General features: G+C 42.3%; 1 protein-coding gene across 3 annotated transcripts in view; it reads left to right on the forward strand.

The window, feature by feature from the left end:
• Positions 1-19,251, forward strand: part of LOC116849809 (transmembrane protein 132E) — a 176,642-nt gene that overhangs the window by 127,128 nt on the left and 30,263 nt on the right. For all 3 annotated transcript variants that reach the window (XM_032827363.1, XM_032827365.1, XM_032827364.1), the window contains exon 2: positions 1,831-2,932. In XM_032827363.1, coding sequence (XP_032683254.1) covers positions 1,831-2,932 — 1,102 coding nt within the window. The remainder of the gene's footprint in view (positions 1-1,830; positions 2,933-19,251) is intronic.

Genomic DNA, 19,251 nt, shown 5'->3' on the forward strand with positions numbered 1-19,251 from the left:
AGGCGGTAGAGAGAGAGAGAGAGAGAGAGAGAGAGAGAGAGAGAGAGAGAGAAAGCGAAGAAGGACTAGAGTTAGAACGGTAATAAAGTATCGCATTTTCGCAGTTGCGCGAGATTTTTCGGAAATAGATGGCGATTGTCCGAGACCAATTTCCCTGGAAATAATTAATGCGCGCTCGCGAATATTTGCGTGAGTGCCACCTGAAAACTCCTCCATGCGAGTGTACGCGCGATGAAAATTAATATACGTAACATGCATCGCGCTCTTTCAGAGAATTTCGCGAAGTGTATGAAACGTTGATAGCGATATCGTCACTCCGCCCATCCCTCCTTCTATCCCTCTCCATTCATTCACTTGCCGCGTAATGCAACAATAATTTTGCGTTAAAATCCTATAACACTAAATCATTTCATCGTAATCGCCTGTTATCGGAACAGAAAAACAGAAGCTGAAATAGAAGCCAAGTTAGAAGGAGGAGGAGATGAGAGAGATGGAAGAAAAAGCGAAACACAGAGAGAGAGAGAGAGAGAGAGAGAGAAAGAGAGAGGGACGGAGGAACAGGAAGAGAGGGTGGTCCAAGCGGAGGCGGGAGATAAGCGACGAGGGGTCGAATCGGGTTCGCTTCTCCTCGCCCTCTCTTCTCGCTTTTCCAAGGCTTTCCTCCATTTTACGCGAGACCGTGCGGGCAGCTGGCGCTTACTCCGGGATTTGCTCGGAAATTTATGTTCGGATGGAGCGCAGCCGCCGCGCCGTTTACCCCCCTCGGCGCCGCTGCCTCCCGTCGCCGCCGCCGCCGCCCGCCGATTTACAACTTCTCCACTCACCTGCGCCAACTTTCGGATGCGTGTAAGCGCCGCTTCCAACTTCCACGGCGACTCCATTCTTCGTCGCGTCGTGTACCATCGACGCGATAGGAAAAATTGTCGAGTTCGTCGTTGTGAGCGCGGTGATTTATTGCTCGCTAGGCTCGCCGTCGTCGACGTCGTTGAAGGCCAAGGCGGCGGCACGACGTTGGAATATTTAAGAAGGCGGAACACGCGCGCGGGCCACTCTCGCGGGATTAAGGGAATGGTAAACAGAGGCGGGGGATGGAACACGGAGAGTGTACGGGAGGATAATGGATGCCGGAAGAGTGTCGCACTTGTGGAACCAATAAAATGTCGCCAAAACAATAAACAAGATTTATTAAAACGGTAGTTTAAAAGTAGTTCTCGGAATAACCGTCGCTACGTGACAGCCACGACGTCATAAAATTTTGACAGTGTCTTGCGATACCGACGGCAAGAGGCTGATCAATATCACGACGTTTCACTTGGAGACGTTTTATTAATATTACACGTTGTCCTAACTTCCAGATAATCTCACGGCGAACGTATAAATATCTTAGACAATTCACAGGATTTAATTGGGATCCAGACCGATTTCCCCCGAAAATCTAGGAAATTTGGATGGTGGTTCAGGTCGTCATTTCAAACACGCGAATCTACGTGGAAAGTCCTAGAGAATTCTATTCGCTGTCTTCAATGTTTCCCTAAACGTTTTTCTAGTTTTTATTTTACATTAGAACTGGACAAACTTGCATACTGTAAGCACTTGTACTGCTTAGATATAAATGGGAAATGGTGTAAAAATTTGACAAAATTTGATTTAGGGAAATGGAATATTGTTAAAATAAGGGAAAAGGGATTCTCTATTTGACTTCACCAAAAAACATACCATTTTTATTGACTAAAGAAAAGCGCGAGTTTTCACTAGCATTAATTTGCGACGTGATGAGCGTCGAAGTTATTCGAAAATTAACTTAACCCCGATTCTCTCTTCTGTTTCCAGATGTGGCGGCGTCAGTGGAAGTTCACTTTGAGAACAAAGATGGCGGCTTTTTCCTGAAACACGCGCCACGCCAGTTTTACCCAGCTCGCACGGACTCGGTGCCGGCGATCTCGACATCGTCGAATAACAACAACAACAACAACAACAACAATGGTCCGGGTACGGCGCCGTCGCCGCCGCCCGGCTCAGTCCTCTCGATCGACAAGTTCACCGTCTTCCAGACGAGCGAGCCGGTGTCGGTGAGGGCCACGTACGGGCCCTTCAGCACGAAGCAGACCGTGCCGGCGCGCTACATAGTTCCTGACCCGTTGGACGCGCTTCCCGGCCCGGAGACGCGGCGCAACCTCACCGCTGCGACGATCCTCGACGCGCAGGAGCTCGGTGCTCGTCACCTCGACATGTCGGCCCACTTGGTGGGTAACAGCGTGCCACGCGACTCTCCGGTGCTCAGGGTGCTCTTCCACGCCGGCAGCGAGGCCGGTGGCAGGCGTCAGCTGATGTCAGCGCGCCACCAACGAGTCTGCGTGGTGCTGCACGCCAGCTTGGCGAACCCGATGAGGAACAACAACCCCGCGAGTAGGAGCAACGGCCGCGGTGGTTACTCCTCCTCCTCCTCGTCATCGTCCTCCTCCTCCTCCTCATCTTCCACGTTGACTGCAGCGTGCAGCCCCGACGGCGAGAACGGCGTGTGCCTCGCGCAGATTACTATACCGGCCAGTTGGTGGACTCCGCTGCCACCACCCGACGCCTCCGGCCGTGTCAAGGTCGCCAAGAGTATGCCGCGATTGATCCAGGTCGCTTACTCCGTGCTGGAACCGCGTACGGAGGAGGGGACGGGACTCGGCGGCGGTGGCGGCTCAGGTGCCGACGGCGGTTCGGGCTTCTGCCGACCCAGGGTGCAGATTCAGCCGGTCACTCCCTTAGGTCAAGTGCCACTGGCCCCAAACAAAGCGGATTACAAGGAGCTGAGGGCGGACGACCTGCTGACATTGTTGGTGCCGCACGGTCCGCTCTATCCGAGATCCAGACTGTATGTTCCGGCCTTCCTGCACTCCAAGGTGACGGATCTACGGCCGCCGTTGATCGTCGCGGTTTACATCAGGTACGTGGATTCCTTCTGGATTGTTTTTCTAGGGATCTTCTCGACTTTGCATGTCGAGAGAGACGTCATTGTAGATCGAGATAACTTGTGATCGTTGCGTCACGTATTCGTGGTCCACATATAAATCTGATCGTGCCAACTAGATTTATATGTTTGCCAAACATCCTTTTTTTCGTATAATGCTTCAAACATGCAATCGTGAGTAGGAAAATTCAAAGTCTTTTCTGCATTTCTTCTGGTTTCCATTTTATGTTAGAATTGAAAAGACGTGTTGACTTTCCAAATAATTTCATTATTCAGTAAAATACTACAAGTGTTTTAAAAAATATTTTACTTTTTGATATCCCATACTGAATACAATAGTTTGCATAAAAACGGGATTCCCTGCTTGATACCATAGAAGTGTACCAGCTGAAGAAAGTGTGAATTTCTATAGTATTTCTGTTTCGATTTGAGATAGAGAATCTATGTTTGGGACAAGAATGAGATTCCCAGTTGCTACCATAGGGGAATAAATAATTACAGGGACATGTTTTGGCATTCTAATTAGAATCTATGTCGCATCTGGGAAAATCTCAGGAGATTTCTACGCGGATAGCGGATGTGTTGAAAATAGAAGGTAGCAATGAATAACAATCAAGATTTTCAATCGTTCTCAATTAGAATTGATACACTTGGGATAAACACGCGACGAGAGTCGGCGAATAAGCGGCGATTGGACATCCCGCCCTCGTAACAATCCGCTTAATCGGGTGAATGGACGGTTAAGCGGCCGCGAGACGCAACCGCGCCGTTTCCTCATCGAGATTCGTTCGCGGCGTCGACTTTTCCCTATGTTCTTCCTCGGAAGCGCACCTGGAAGCGAAGAGAAGGCGCTCGAGAGTGTCGCGGAGAGAGTGTCGAGGCTGTCACAGAAGTGCGGGCACGCCTGTAACGTTTCGTTGTTGTCGTCATCGTACAGTCCGCGGAAATTTCCTAATTGGACGAATTGTCGAGCGAACGAGGTCGAAGTTATAAACCCGTCTCTGTTGTTAGCACTCGGAAGCAGTCGGAAGTTCCGCGGCGACTAACGCGACTCGGGAGAGAACGGGGGAAAGAGGGAGAGAGAGAGAGAGAGAGAGAGCACTCGACCAATCCGCGTGAGAAACGCGTCGTTGACTTTGTGTAACACGGCGCTTGCGAGAGTGTACAACCAGTGACTGTCGGGACACTCGGCCAGTCAAGTCGGGGATAATCGCGAAACGCTTGTACCAACACATTTCACATGCCAGATGCCGAGGTTTCCGCGGAGTAATGACGTGTCGTGTGCGCGAGGGTGACTTATAGCAGGGGGTTAGCTATAGAAGTCGCGGCGCGGGAACACATCGATATGCCGTCCGTAATAGACGGCGCGGGTACGTCGCCGCAGCTATGTGCACGTCGTACGCACGTAGGTCGCGGATACATAATTAAACAGCGATATTACTCACCCTCGCACGTATCATCGCGTTAAGAACACCGCCGCTCGGCTCGCGAGCCTCATGGGAATTTCTCAAGATTTTCCCATAATCAGATTCCGATCGGAATGCAAAGCTAAATTTATCGCAAAGTACATTATCCCGTCTTAACACAACATTAAGAATCTCATTATTTTCATAGAGCTTATTCTTATCGAAATTAAATTCGATAGAATATCACGTGAAAAACAAATGCATCCAAATCACTTTGATTCGCTTCACCAAAAGTTTATCCTTAGGAGAGTAAATTCCTAAGGATTTCCTAAAATTTAGGAAGGGAAGGAAAATACTTCGTTTTCCTGACTTGGACCGCGTCTTCCTTGTGTTTGGTTGCGAATAATCGTTTCGTGAACAGTTTACTCCTCCAGCGAACAGAGTGACCTGAAACTCATGAAAAGAAAATAATACAAAAAGAAAGAACTCTAGTAGCAAAGCGCTTTCTATTTTTCCTGTAATTCTATATTCTTAATAAGAATTTTCAACGAAAGAGCGTTTTTCTTTTTAATGAGGAGTAATAAAATATCGTATTTTTCCTTTTGATATTTTCAGATCCTCTTGGAGATCATATATAAAGAGGATTTTGTTAAAGATAAGATTATATCTTTTTTGGACGTTACACTTTATAAGCATAAATATCTAAAAAGTGTTAATATTCCAAGCGTTTTGCTCGATTCCAGTGTCAAAAGGAAATCAGAGTAATCTCTGAAAAAAACGTTGCAAAGATCAAATTGAATCTGCTTGACCTTTCCGCTTAAAATCGCGCGTTTGAAATATTATACTTCTGACTCCTAAATCTGCCCTCTTTTTTGGGAAATCGAATTGAATTTCAATTAAATTTTCTATGTGAACGCTGATATCGCGATTTCGATGAGAGATACGTTTAATAAGCACAAATAATCTTCCACTTGATGGGAGAACGCGGAACCTCATTTAGATTTTTCCACGGTTTCCAGTTTTTAGTCTCACGCGCGAATTTGTTGTTCCCGCCTTCGGCCGTCGTTCGTTCTGCATTTTGCAATTATTTTAATTGTACTATTGTCGCGGACAACAAGATTGACTAGTTTTAATTTCACGCGATTCAGTTTCTGAGTACGTTTTTTAACTGGAAGTGAGATGAGAAGGAAACTGAATCACGTGAAATTGATACCAGTCAACTTTATTGTCCGCGACTGCACGTGCACCGACAAAAATCCGTCGATTATCAGAACATGTCTGCTGTTTGATGTTCGTTAGGAAAGCAGATTGAACAGTCATTTGTCATTTTAACAAATACACATTGCCTGAAATACATATCACGTTTGTTCTCGTTTATTTAGGTTGGGTCAGTTATGTCTCTATTACAGAAGTATCGCTCAGAGCAGCAAATTGAAAGTAACAAATCATTTGTTCCCGCTACGGGGTCGTTTGCTGTGCCATATCGACAAGCCATTTGTTGCGGCTGCTGATATTCTGTTAAATTAGCACAAATTTTCTCTCAGTGTGTCACAATCGTTATATTTATAGAGTTGTCATACGTCACCAGTCAACGTCACCGCGTTGAAGACTAGTTAGCGAATAGAAATGAGACTGTTCATAAAATTGAGAAGAGTTTGTAAAGTACGAGGTTCGCATACACTGAGAGAAATCCTTTTGTTATCAGAACAAAAACACGTTTGCTGTTTGATGATTGTTAGGAAAGCAGACCGAACAGTTATCATTTGTCATTTTAGCAAACATTGCCTGAGACACAAATCATATTTGGTCTCGTCTAGTTAGGTTAGGGTTAGTTACGTCTCTATTACAGAGGAGTTGTTCAGAGCAGCAAATTGAAAGTAACAAATCATTTGTTCCCGCTATGGGGTCGCTCAGCGTCCCATATCGACAAACCATTTGTTGCCGGTACTGATATTTCGTTAAATTAGCAAAACTTTTCTCTCAGCGCGTAATCTTTCATCGCGTCCAAAACGTAGTACGAGCTGCGCGGAAACGCGACCGATAAAAGCCAGGAATATCGATAGTCAGACTCGTTGCGGCGGAGGTTGCGGGTTATCCGGATCATCTTCGCAATTTCCAGAGAGCGACTTTAGAACGCAGAGGAGACGCGCAGTTTGTGTTTGTGTGCGCGCGACGATCTCGCTCGGAGGTTAGCCTTGACGCTCGGGAATTTTACGCGGATTAACGAGATGCGCGCTGCGTTTTTACAAGAAACTGAGTTGTAGCCGCTCAGATAAGAGCGCGCGTCTCTGCCTTGTTGTTGTCTCGTATTCCTCGTTGCCTACGTCGACGCGACGCGCCAATAACGCGAAAAATTGCGAAATTCGCTTTGTGGCAATTTTTCCGCCGCGTGTAATAAGTCAGCCGCTATTTGCACCGTTGAACTACAGAACAAATTGAAATAAGCTCTGCCTCATTACTAGCCGAATCGGCGTAAAACTGACGACACATGTTTTCGTGCTGGATTTAGTGAGATCTAATAACATGTTAAAAACATGCACCTATTAGAATGTAGTTATTTCTAGCATTTCTAGCATTTCAAGCACAAAAACAAGCATCATGTCTTAAAAATGAGCTGAGGTCGCTTAAACGCCGTTGATTTAAAAAGATGCTGAAGTCGACGATGAACTCGAAAAATGTCGATAACGCAGAGACGATCATCACGATCACGCTATCTTTTTCGTATTTCTTATAGATGTAGATCTTACGTAAATGTATGTTGCTTTATTTTACCATATTCAGCGGGTAATCTAACTACGCATGTAATCTTTCTGCAAACTTTTCCGTTCTGCAAACTTTTTCTCAAGCTTCTGAATCAGATGCGAAGGTACAGCAATGTTCTTCAATTTTTTCTATTTAGAGCATCCACACTGTCTGTATGCGAAATTGGTCGATGAAATTTCATTAATGAGAATTTGGCGATTTCGGACTTTGTGTCAAGATATCTCCTCTAGTAAAATATGTGGCGCAAAAATGAGGACAGTTCTCTTATATAGTTGGAAGAAATCGATTGGGATCACTTAGAACTCAGTCGGATCAGCCGGATTTTAGCAGAACGAGAAATTTTGCAGAGGCGTCGCGTAAATATAGACAGCCGTTCCTCGCTTCGCGCGAGACGCTACCGCGTCTCTTGATAGTCGAATGATTTACACATAGACGGTAGATCTCGCGATCCGCGCGTTATCAAGACTAAGGGCCATGGCACACAGAAAAACTTAAGCAATAAAACGTATACAGTAAGCAAATTGACCAGTCACAGTCGTTGATTCTTGGACCGTAAGAAAAATCAGCGATTGTGATTGGTCAATTTGCTTACTGTATACGTTTTATTGCTTAAGTTTTTCTGTGTGCCATGGCCCACAGAAACGCGGCACAAAAGAAACGTAACAGAGTCATATTAGAATATAAATCGGCGGAGTCAAACGCGAGAAACACAGCGGCGGTACACCTGGTAATTCGCACACGCGTATCATGGAGATCGGCGGGAATCTCAAAGGCGTCAAAGCGCGAATCGGTGTGGGGTAAGGAGTACGAAAAGAGTTTCCTCTCGCGAGTCGTCCAAGTCGAGAATTTATTTCTGCAATCTCGGCTTGGTTCCCACCCTCTCTCTTCTTTCTCTCTTTCTCGAATCCCGTCTCGTTCCGCGCCGATAATAACGGGACAACAGGGAATAAGTTCTTAACGCGCCGCGTTTTTGGCAAAGTTGACCGTGGATGAATATTCCATACGCGACAATGTATCACGTCAGCGTACGGGTGCCGATGAAATTTTCAGGCTACTGCAATATTGAGAGCATTAGTCATCGCGAGAGCGCGGACTTCTCCCCCTTTACTCGCCCCCACCGTCGTTGCCCATGTTGTTTTATATGGCGAAAGTAATCGGCCACATTCGGAAGGAAACACACATCTGTCCGAATCGGTTAAATACTTCAGGCGCGAATTACTCCGTGGAAAAGCCCGTACGGGGAGAAACGCGAGGCGAAGGCCAGTGGAAATTTGCCCCGTGCACGTTAAAGAGCTTGCTAAGAGCTAATCGTACCCTTTGTCCGTGTCCGAGGGCTTTATGCCGCTTTTTTATGTCTTGCAACCTTAATCTAAGGCTCTCGCCGAGCCGCGTTAAACTGTGGATTTCGCCCGCTTGTTAAGCCCCGCTACTCCGACCAAAGGTCTCTCTACACCCCCTGCGTTATTGCATCGTGTGCAGCTGTTGTACAAGATGTCCCAGGTATCGTGCACTCTTTTTCTCCCGACTACAGAAACGCTCTCGGCAAGAGAGCCGTTCTTCCTCGGCACCAACGTGATAGCCGTGATGTTCCTGGATTAAAAATTTGAAGTGTTCGACGATGAGCTCGATCTTTTTTTTTATTTCTTTTACACCCAAAAATATATAATCTTGTTCTTGGCGGGATCCTCTCCTATATGGATTCTTTTGAGAACCAAAAAGAAAATATTCTAATACTCCTAAAAACTCCTAAGAACTCTAGTCGTAAGGAGTTCTACTTCCTGTAATCTCATATTCTATGTGGATACTCTTCTCGGAAGAGTTTCCTCTTCTAATGAAGTAAACTATTAATGAAAAATGTACATAGTGAGGGAAGAAATATTTAAACAATAAAAATTGCTCATATTCGGTGAGTACATTGATAATCTATTTACTTAAATCTAAATCTTTTTTGCTTAAATAATCAATAAAAAGTTATTATTTACTAACTTATTTGTGAAAATTATTTGATAACTTTTACTTAAATAAAAGAATAAATAATTGCTTTTATGAAAAGTTAAGGTTTCAAGAAAATGTAGATTTTTTTATATGAAAAATATACTAATATTAGTAAATATGTCATTAGAGTACTTACTGAATAAATATTTTTATTTCTTAGATATTTTTTTCAGTGTACTGGGAATATTATTCTAACTTTGTTCCTCTTGAATTGAGAAGGAAATGTTTATTTGAAACATATTTGTAAAATGCTTTGAAAACTACACCGGAAGAAAAATAATTTGCTGGCCCAGCAAATTTTCTGTTAGTCTAGCAAAATCTTTTCGTTATTATATGGACAGCAAAAAGATTTGCTAAGAATACTAATCACTATTTGCTGAATATAATTTGCTGAATCTACAAATTATTTTGCTATAAGAACCATGATGAATTATATAAGCAGTTGCAATTTTGCTCCGATAGCAAATAAATTTGCTATGGATACATTATTTTGCATCGATAGCAAATTAACGTGATTCTTAGAACAAATACACTCAGCAAATTTTTTTATCCTGGAAACGAAACTACTTCTGATAACGAATAATTTATAAAATTATTTACGTTAACTAAATTTTTTGCTGTTACTATGAATATGCAGTAGCAACGACGATTTTGCTAAAAAGGAGCAAAATTATTTTTCTCCGTGTATCCTTTCTCTTCGACAATCAATAAATAGAGGTATAAGATTAACATAACATGCAACCTTCCTTTTTCTACTCGTTCTCGTAATTTTACCACATGCATTTTATGGCTATTTATTAACTATCAAGGGAAAAGAATGGTTTCCGGAACATTTTGCTCACGCGATCCGAAGTGTCCTTTCATGCAAATATCTTTTTACTTGAAAATAGCACGTAAGAATTTTTGGCATGCGTTTTCTCGCTTTTGACATCATCAATCCAGAATTCCGTAGCATTGGAAGGCAGGAACTTTGACAACAAGACTTCTGTACTTCTGATAGATAAAAGATAAAATTCCTTCAACTTTAGGAATATTCTGCTTAGAATATTTTCCTTTTTGGTTTTCGAAGAATCCTCTTTTGAAGCCATGTATAAGAGGCTTCTGCTAAAGATTATATCGTTTTGTACAAGACCAAGTTCAAGCGGCTTTGCGTTTCGCTCCCAGCATTCAATCTTATTTCTCGATTTATGAATCAAGAAATTGTTTACTAATCGACACATGAAAAAGGAAATTTAAAAATATACCGACTTTACTCTATTAAGTACAAACAGGGTACTTATATTTAGGATACAAATGGACTTAGATGACGTATAAACGTGCACGGAGAAAAATAATTTGCTGGAAGCAAATTTTCTGCTGGTCTAGCAAAATCTTTTCCTTATTATATGGACAACAAAAAGATTTGCTAAGAATTACTAATCACTATTTGCTGGATATAATTTGCTGAATCTACAAATTATTTTGCTATAAGAACCATGATGGATTTATATAAGCAGTTGCAGTTTTGCTCCGATAACAAATAAATTTGCTAAGGATACATTATTTTGCATCAATAGCAAATTAACATGATTTTTCAAATACACTCAACAATTTGTTCTATCCTGGTAACGAAACTACTTCTGCTCTAATAACGAATAATTTGTAAAATTAGTTACGTCAACTAAATTTTTTTGATGTCATGTCTACGAATATGCAGTAACAACGACGATTTTTCTAAAAGAGCAAAATTACTTTTCTCCGTGTAAGATTCAAGGCGCAAAAAGTGCATAAGTAGTAGAAAAAACGTAGGTAAGACGCTCGAGACATCGTGTCCTCATCACCTTAATCGGGAAACGTTCTCCTCGACAAAATAGCGTGTAAAAAATTGCACGACACGACGGAGAACAAGAGTCGGGATGGATTGGGGGAAGCCTGCATCTCCGGGGCTCGCCGCACTGCGCGCCCCTCGAAAAGCGTTCTCAATTAATTTTTCCCATCGCCCTAAGAGATTTGCGTTAACGCGATACCCTCGGTGTGTCTGACGACGCGCATCGATCGGCTGCGCGACAGAAATTTGCAATTCCCGTCCTGCCCGAGAACGTTTCTCAAAATTCCTCCTGGAGTACGTACGCGGATGTTGCTGCTGGCCCACGAATAGCTGTATTTGTACACGCGTGGTCGTGTGCCATACCGGTGGTCCAGATCGATCGCGAGCGAGGCGACCATTCGCCCGAGGACCACGGCGGTCATTGAATAAACGGGTAGCCGCGCGGAGCGACATGGGCCATTCGTCAACTACGAATGCGCGGCGCATATTCGGGAGATCCGCTCGATATCGGCGCTTCGCACATCGCGGCGATTTGTATGTAAATGCGAGATAGGCTCGCGGAAATAACTTGATCCGAACTTGTAATTGGCTCGCCTAATTCGCCCGGCTGCGCATTCCGAGCGCCGTTTAACGATGACCGAGCGTATCCACCCCTTTCGTGTCGCCCTTCCCGCTAATTCCACCCTCGCCGTCGTCGCCGTTGTCGCGGTCGTTATCGTCGATGTACCACGAGTGAGATGAATGTCGCGTGGAAATTTCTCAAGATTTTCCCAGAGGGCTGCGGAGATTCCGATCAGAATAGCCGAATTCGTGGCGAAATTGATTGTCCTGCACGCAAAAAAAATTTTAGTTGGTGCAACCAAATAAGAACCAACTGAAAAATGAGTGATCAGAAGCGATATCTCTGTTATGAAAACTAATATTTCTGTTGTCGCAACCGAAAATATTCGTCTGAACATTCAACGATATTAGAACTCCGGCAATTAAGAACAATTGACTATACAGAAGCTTCATAAAGAAATTTTTCTGTTCCTACAGCCGAATTTTTGTTTAATCCCTGAGCAACCGAAAATTCGGTTGCACCAACAGAATTGTTTTTTCCGTGTGCATGGAGAAAATATTGTGGTAAAAATTACGTTAAAATTATATACATGTGTGTGTGTGTGTGTGTGTGTGTGTTTTTACAATGTTCTTTGTAAAGCTGGAATATGTTGAAGTATAAATTACTATGACAATATTTAACGATCTCTACGCTGAGAAAAATCTCTCGCTTACAGAACAAAAGCACATTTGAAGTTTGATACTCATTAGGGAGACCACTCGAACATTTACCGTTGCAAATCATCTCGCCTTGTTTCGCTTTCGCTTATACGTCTATTCCTACATAATTTTCCCTATCTGACCCTCCCACACTACTCAGTATATCAAAATTATTCCAAACACATGCATTACGTTAACCAGGCATACACGCTTGCACGCCATCTAGATCGTATCCGCTCGTATCCTAAATATCCTGTTTACATTAGATAAAGTCGATAGATTTTTAAATTCCTTTTTTAAACCGACTACAAAATCCAATAGAATGAGAAAATATGTAAAATACTTTTGATATTTTTACGCGCTTTAAAAAAATATTTATACTCTTTGAGTAATATTATAAATGTCCTAAGTATTTCGTATGTTTTCTGTTATAATACAAGATAAGAAGTGGGATCTTTGGTGAAAAACGTGGGGGAAATCAAATGTGATCTGTTTATGCTCTCAATTCAGGATCGCGTGTTTGAAACATCACATTTCTAACCTAAATAGATTTCTCAACCAGAGTATATAATTTCTTTAGAAAATCAGTCCGCAATTTCAGTTAAATCTCAGGAAATGTTCTACGTGAGTGATAGATGCCATTTCAACTTCCTTATGAAATGTTCGCTTGCGGCCTTGCGAAATTACCGCGCGCGGCTTTTCTTGTCGACGCTTTCTCCCCTCGCAAACACGAAAATTCGACGTTTGGGAAAATCCTCCGGGTAAACTCGAGCGGGCAAATTTTTCTAAGCAGCCGAAAATGGATAAACGTTTGACGGATTACGCGCTGGCCGAGGGAGAGATCGAATTCCGCTTTGTTTTCGCCAACGTAAATTTTCACTTAACACCTCGCCGGGCGCTTCGCGGTGTTACGCAAGCAGGTCTAAACCGATGTTTCGTCCCGCGAGTTTTTGTTGCCACGTCGCCGTTGCTTTTACCGGGCTTGCGTCGTTTTCGGGAGCTTAATCTACTCTCGGCGCAGCTTAATTTAATTAAGGTTTGGATCCGTCGAAACGATTAAGAGCGGAGATATGTAAATTAATAGTCGGAAGTGAGAGCGAACTGCCGCGAGCGCGCGCGCAGATGGTAATTGCGCTTGTTTTTGCACGCTTAAATTGCACGCCCGACGCCCCCCGAGAACAAGCCGGCTTCTCCCACGGATATACGAAACGGCGCATCTGCTGTTAGTAAGATTGTGGCTGGGGGAGGGGGGAGCAAAGTTAACACGCGTTATGCGTACCGTCTCTTTCCTCTCTTGACTCGGCATGCATTCGCGAGCGCAAACCGCGGTACGTTATATTTGACGTGGACGGAATTTTGCAGCCGAGACTTTGTGGACGAAAATCTTGAACTCGCTCGTTCTCTATGACGAAGTAATCGCCTCTACTGCAAGGGGTAGCGAATTTTTGTTTGCATAGTCAGAAAGACCCTCCTTCAATATATCAAACTTTCTCATGAACAACTCTTTGATACGACAAATAGAGTTTTTAACTTGTCACACTTTGTCATGTGGGCCACCCTGTAATCGAATAGCTTTTGAATAAGCGCTTCTTCAAATCTCGACACGGAGGGAATGATAATGAATAAACATTTGCAGCATCGAAGATACAAGCATAAGTAGGACAGCAGCCTGTACGGCTGTTGTATCTCGAGATATTCCCCATTGTGATCGGTGAAGAGTCCTCGTGGAGGGAATATTTCGTGCGGAGTAACAAATCGCTCGATGAGCCTTTGCGCGATACATGAATTGATTCCCGAGGTCAAATTAGCCAGCCATCGCCAGCCATCCCCTGGAGCGTTTCGCGAGAGATCTAACGTTACGGGACGTTTCGCCGTTATTAATCGACGAACATTTGTCGTCGCGGCTGCGGCCGGGTCGGAGGGGGAAGGGGATTCCTCTCACTTGACCGCAATTGCTTCCATCCGACGTGACGCTCGCGTCTAGGCGAATATTCGCGCGCGCCCGGCAAGCGCACGCAACAAATCAGACTTCGCTTTAGAAAGAGCGACGTGCCTCGGGAATATTTTATAGCCCGGGACGTCGCGGAAAATGCGACGTACGTTTCCGCGCTTTAAATTCTCCACTGCCGGCATGATCTGGCGCGCGTTATTGCGAGACGCAAGGAGGCGGCAGCTCGATGGCCTCGAAAGCGCGGCAAGGGAAACTACGACGACGACGACGACGACAGTGGCGACCTCACCGGATGAGGAAAGGCAAATTGAGTTATCATGGGGCACCGGTGGCCTCCTTTAAATACGAATTAGCCGCGGCCGAGAAGCGGCCTCGACTTCGGCAAGTGCGCCCCGGGAACTTGAAGAGGCAATATCCGGTCCCGTTCGTCGGCAACTGTACGGCATAGCCCTCCCGCCCCCTCCGCCAAAGTTTCGTATTAGCCACTCGGTGCACTTTTCCACCCCCACGCGCTCGTGAGATCCGCTTAACCGACGGCGACGTTCCTTCGCGCCCGCGCACTCTCGAAAATTCTCGTTTCAGCTTTGAATTAAGAACGACCATTTCCGCTGCCGGGGGAAGGGGAGCCCGCGCGAGAGCCTCTCTCGAGAAGATACGCCGAGTCGTCGGAGAGATGACGCGGAGGCGCAAGCTTTAAATAAATTACACGGCTCGCGCCCAGGACGCGCGACAATCGATAGTTGTTGTGCGCCTCTGCCTTCGAGTCCGTTATCTATTTGGATGCGATGCGGAAGACCATGTCTCTCCCGACAATAAACAATTGAGATGCAGAGAAAGGGGGAGAGCACATAATTGTGTCGCGCAATCTGACGTGCACTGCAAAAGGGATTTTCTGTCGAAATGAAAATTTGTTAATCACATAATTTAGGTAAAATCGTAATTCAGTTATAATGGGATCAGTCAAATTTTGTGTTCGGTAATTGCAACGAAAAAATTCGTGTTTCGCTCTTTTAATGATGCGTGAGAAAAACATGTAACTGCACCAAAATCGTTTATGCTAAATATTTTAGTTGCAAAGGCAAGAATAATTTTTTCAGCGTGGTCGTTTCAAGAATCTCGCTTAACGAGAGATATTTTTGCGTCGCGAAGCAATCGACGCGACTCGCGCCGCTGTCGCGTCACAATTGATCATCCAAAAAAGTATAATCCCGTTTCTAGCGAAATCCTCTTATACATGGCTTAGAGAAAACATTCTTCTAAAACATTCTTCCAAAAGGACAATATCCTAACATTTAGAAGAAAAAGAATTCTAGTTGCAAAGTGCTATTTCCTGCACGGAGAAAAATAATTTGCTGGCTCAGAAAATTTTCTGCTAGTTTAACAAAATCTTTTCGTTATTATATGGACAGCAAAAAGACTTGCTAAGAATATTAATCACTATTCGCTGGATATAATTTGCTGAATCTACAAATTATTTTGGTAAGAACCATGATGGATTTATATAAGCAATTGCAGTTTTGCTCCGATAGCAAATAAATTTGCTAAGGATACTTTGTATCAATAGCAAATTAACGTGATTCTTAGAATAAATATACTTGATTTTTAGGACAACACATTTTTTCTATCCTGACAACGAAACTACTTCTGCTGTAATAACGATTAATTTGTAAAAGTAGTTACGTTAACTAAATTTTTTTGATGTCATTACGAATATGCAGTAGCAATGACGGTTTTGTTAAAAGAGCAAAATTATTTTTCTCCATGTGTAAGCCCGTATTCTAAGCGAAAACTTTTACCGAAAGAATGTAATTATCTATATATATATAAAATTCACTGAGAAAAAAATTTACTAAATTAAAAAAAAAATTTAAATTTAGTAAATTAAAACTAAATTTAAATTTAAAAAAATTAAAAATTTTACTAAATTTAAAAAACGTTTGTTTGGATAGTACTGTGAAGATATTTGTTTAAATTAAATAATTATTTTCTAAAATTAAAGAAACAAATTTATATTTAAAATTTCTTTATGTAATTTTAGAAAATAGTTACTTAATTTAAACAAATATCTTTACAGTACTATCCAAACTAACGTTTTTTGAAATTTAGTAAATTTTTTTCTCAGTGTAGAATGTCTTTCTGTATATTCCTTATAAACTCCTAAACCCTTTGATCGATCTGAACCAAATTATGCATAGTTATTCTCTAGGACTTCGTGGAAAATATAGACTATCATGAAACTTAGATATCCCACCCTCTCTTGATTTTATCCCTTTGACTCTTTGTCCAGACAATACCGGACAGTTTAACTTTTTACTGTCCACTGTGATTCTGAAGTCATAATTCAGTTTCATCATTATTTATCTCCAATATGAATATTGTTCCTGTTTTGACTGATGTGACGCGGAAGTCACGATATAGTTGCCTTTTTTTAATATGTTGGCAGCGATAGTGACTGCTTAATGTGACCTCAGCGTCACAAACCTATTTTAGGAAAATAAAAAATTAGAAAAGCAAAATTTCATATTGTATGTGTTGAGTAGTCTAGTTGTCTAGTTTTAAACATTATATGAAAAATTTCTTAAACGAGAGAAATTAATTTGGGCAATAAAGGGTTAAGCTAGTAGAATAATATTTCTCTTTCGTGAAGTGGACTATCAATCAGAAATCTACTACATATTATTTTAATTTTTTCTTTCCCTTTTGAATTAAAAGAAAGATATTTATTTGAAGCAGAATGTTCTTTTACTAGAAGAGAAATTTTTTTCTTTTTCAAGAACAAGACTTGCACTAAAAAATATTGTAGAATATTGTAGTCAGAATACTTTCCTTTTAGCTTCAGAAGAATCCTCTTAAAGCTATATAAGAGGATTCTGTTAGAAATGAGCTTAAAGTTTTTTGACTGTGATATATTAACTGCTACAGTGATTTCCATCGACTATTATTGACTATCTCAGCGCTCAACTAAAGTTTGAATCACCGAAGATACTTGAATAAATGCAATGCACGATGCGTTCATTTGTTAGCCCGTTTCATTGGCTCCCTGTTGGCTGTATATTTAACTTGTGGCGTTCAATTTACAATTGGCTACATTCGATATGTACATTAATGAAATGCGGCAACATTATAGCATCCCATTACCAGTGACCTCTCTTGGCAATCGACTTTATAGCCAACGGTTTAATAATTTTCATTCCGTCGCGTAATCTCTTTTCCGTGCCAGCGAGACGCTCTCGATAATCTAAGTCTCTCTCTCTTTTTCCCCCCGTTTTCTCTCTTTCTCTCTCTCTCTCTCTCTCTCTCTCTCTCTCTCTCGATCGCACGTATTTGCGGGTGGGATTATCGAGACCTCGTATCACCGCAACGACGATGACGACGGCGATCTGTTGCGGCGCGACGCACCGCATTCGCCACCGTCGTCGTTTGCGCCGACGGATAATCATGCTGCGTCGCGGCGGCGTCGGATAGACGCGTTTCTTCGGGTTACGTTCTGACCCCGTGACCCGGTCACGTGAACTGGAGCGTGAGTTCGCGACGAAGATTCTTTCGCGCCAGCGCCAGCGCGAACGAGCGAGCCAGCGGCTCGACGCCGCGATGATGAGGAAAACGTCCTTCGTAGCCGTGAGAGATGGCCTTATTCTGCCGTCCGACGCGACGCTACCGACGAAGACAAACGACGCCGCCACGAATTTTCCGTCTGGATACGCGCGCTCGCTCGCTCTCGCGTCAATCCGTCCGTCCGTCGTGATTCCGTGTGCCGCTTCGCCGCGAATTTTTCGCGAGAGCCACGTGCGTCTCTCAGGGGGTCGGAGAGAGCTATGCGGGCGCATTTGTCACGTACTGTCTGACGATCGCGTGCACCTGTCCCGGAGACGTCGAATGTGATTTTTACCCCACGTCTCTTCTTCTTCGAACAACGCGATCTGGAAATGATTTTTTTCCTTAAACCAGTGCTCGGAATTATTTTCATATCCGAGACGATTTTCAGGAGCTGACACGTTACTCTATCGCTCATGTACAACTAGGATTAATGCTTGTATTCAGAGTCAGGCCTTATATTTAAAGCCTCCTTAAATTCATCTTCAGATGCTCTACGGATTATTTTATTGACTGCAGAGCATCTGAAAATGAATTTAAAGAGGCCTTAAATATAAGGCTTGACTATGAATACGGCTGGCATAAATGACGCGTTAGTGCTGATTAACGTGCTTCTCGAATGCATCTTTAGCAGATACCTCACACGGAGAAAAATAATTTGCTGGCCCAGCAAATTTTCTGCTGGTTTAACAAAATCTTTTCGTTATTATATGGACAGCAAAAAGATTTACTAAGAATACTAATCACTATTTGCTGGATATAATTTGCTGAATCTATAAATTATTTTGCTATAAGAACCATAATAGATTTATATAAGCAGTTGCAGTTTTGTTCCGATAGCAAATAAATTTGCTAAGGATACATTATTTTGCATCAATAACAAATTAACGTGATTCTTAAAACAATTACACTTGACAAATTTATTTACTTATTCTGGCAACGAAACTACTTGTGCTCTGATAACGAATAATTTGTAAAATTAGTTACGTCAACTAAACTTTTTTCATGTCACTACGAATATGCAGTAGCAACGACAATTTTGCTAAAAGAGCAAAATTATTTTTCTCCGTGCATAGATGTACCTCATAATATCAACGTTCCTGAGACAAAGAGCCGCGACCTTCAGTTGTATGGTCCGCCGCGCAGCAAGGGAAAATAGAAGGTGTACAGGGAAAAAAAGATTTGCTAATATATGGACAACTAAAAATATTAACTGCAAGAGCAAATTTTCTTGCTTTCTTAGCAAAGTTATTTAGTTGTGATAGCTAAAAGATTTGCTAATATATATTTATATATATATTAATTTTTTTTCTTATTATTATTAATTTTATTTATATATTATTTTAATTTTATTTATATATATAATTTTTTTTTCTTATTATAATTAATTTTTTATATATATATTAATTTTTTTTCCTTAAACCAGTGTTCGGAATTATTTTCATAGGTATATTTTCATATAGAATAATATATATATATATATATATATATATATATATATATATATATATATATATAT

The sequence above is a fragment of the Odontomachus brunneus genome, unplaced genomic scaffold (assembly GCF_010583005.1).
Source record: "Odontomachus brunneus isolate Ranch 3 - 2012 unplaced genomic scaffold, Obru_v1 Obru_scaffold_126, whole genome shotgun sequence".
In the NCBI taxonomy this organism is placed as follows: Eukaryota; Metazoa; Arthropoda; class Insecta; order Hymenoptera; family Formicidae; genus Odontomachus; species Odontomachus brunneus.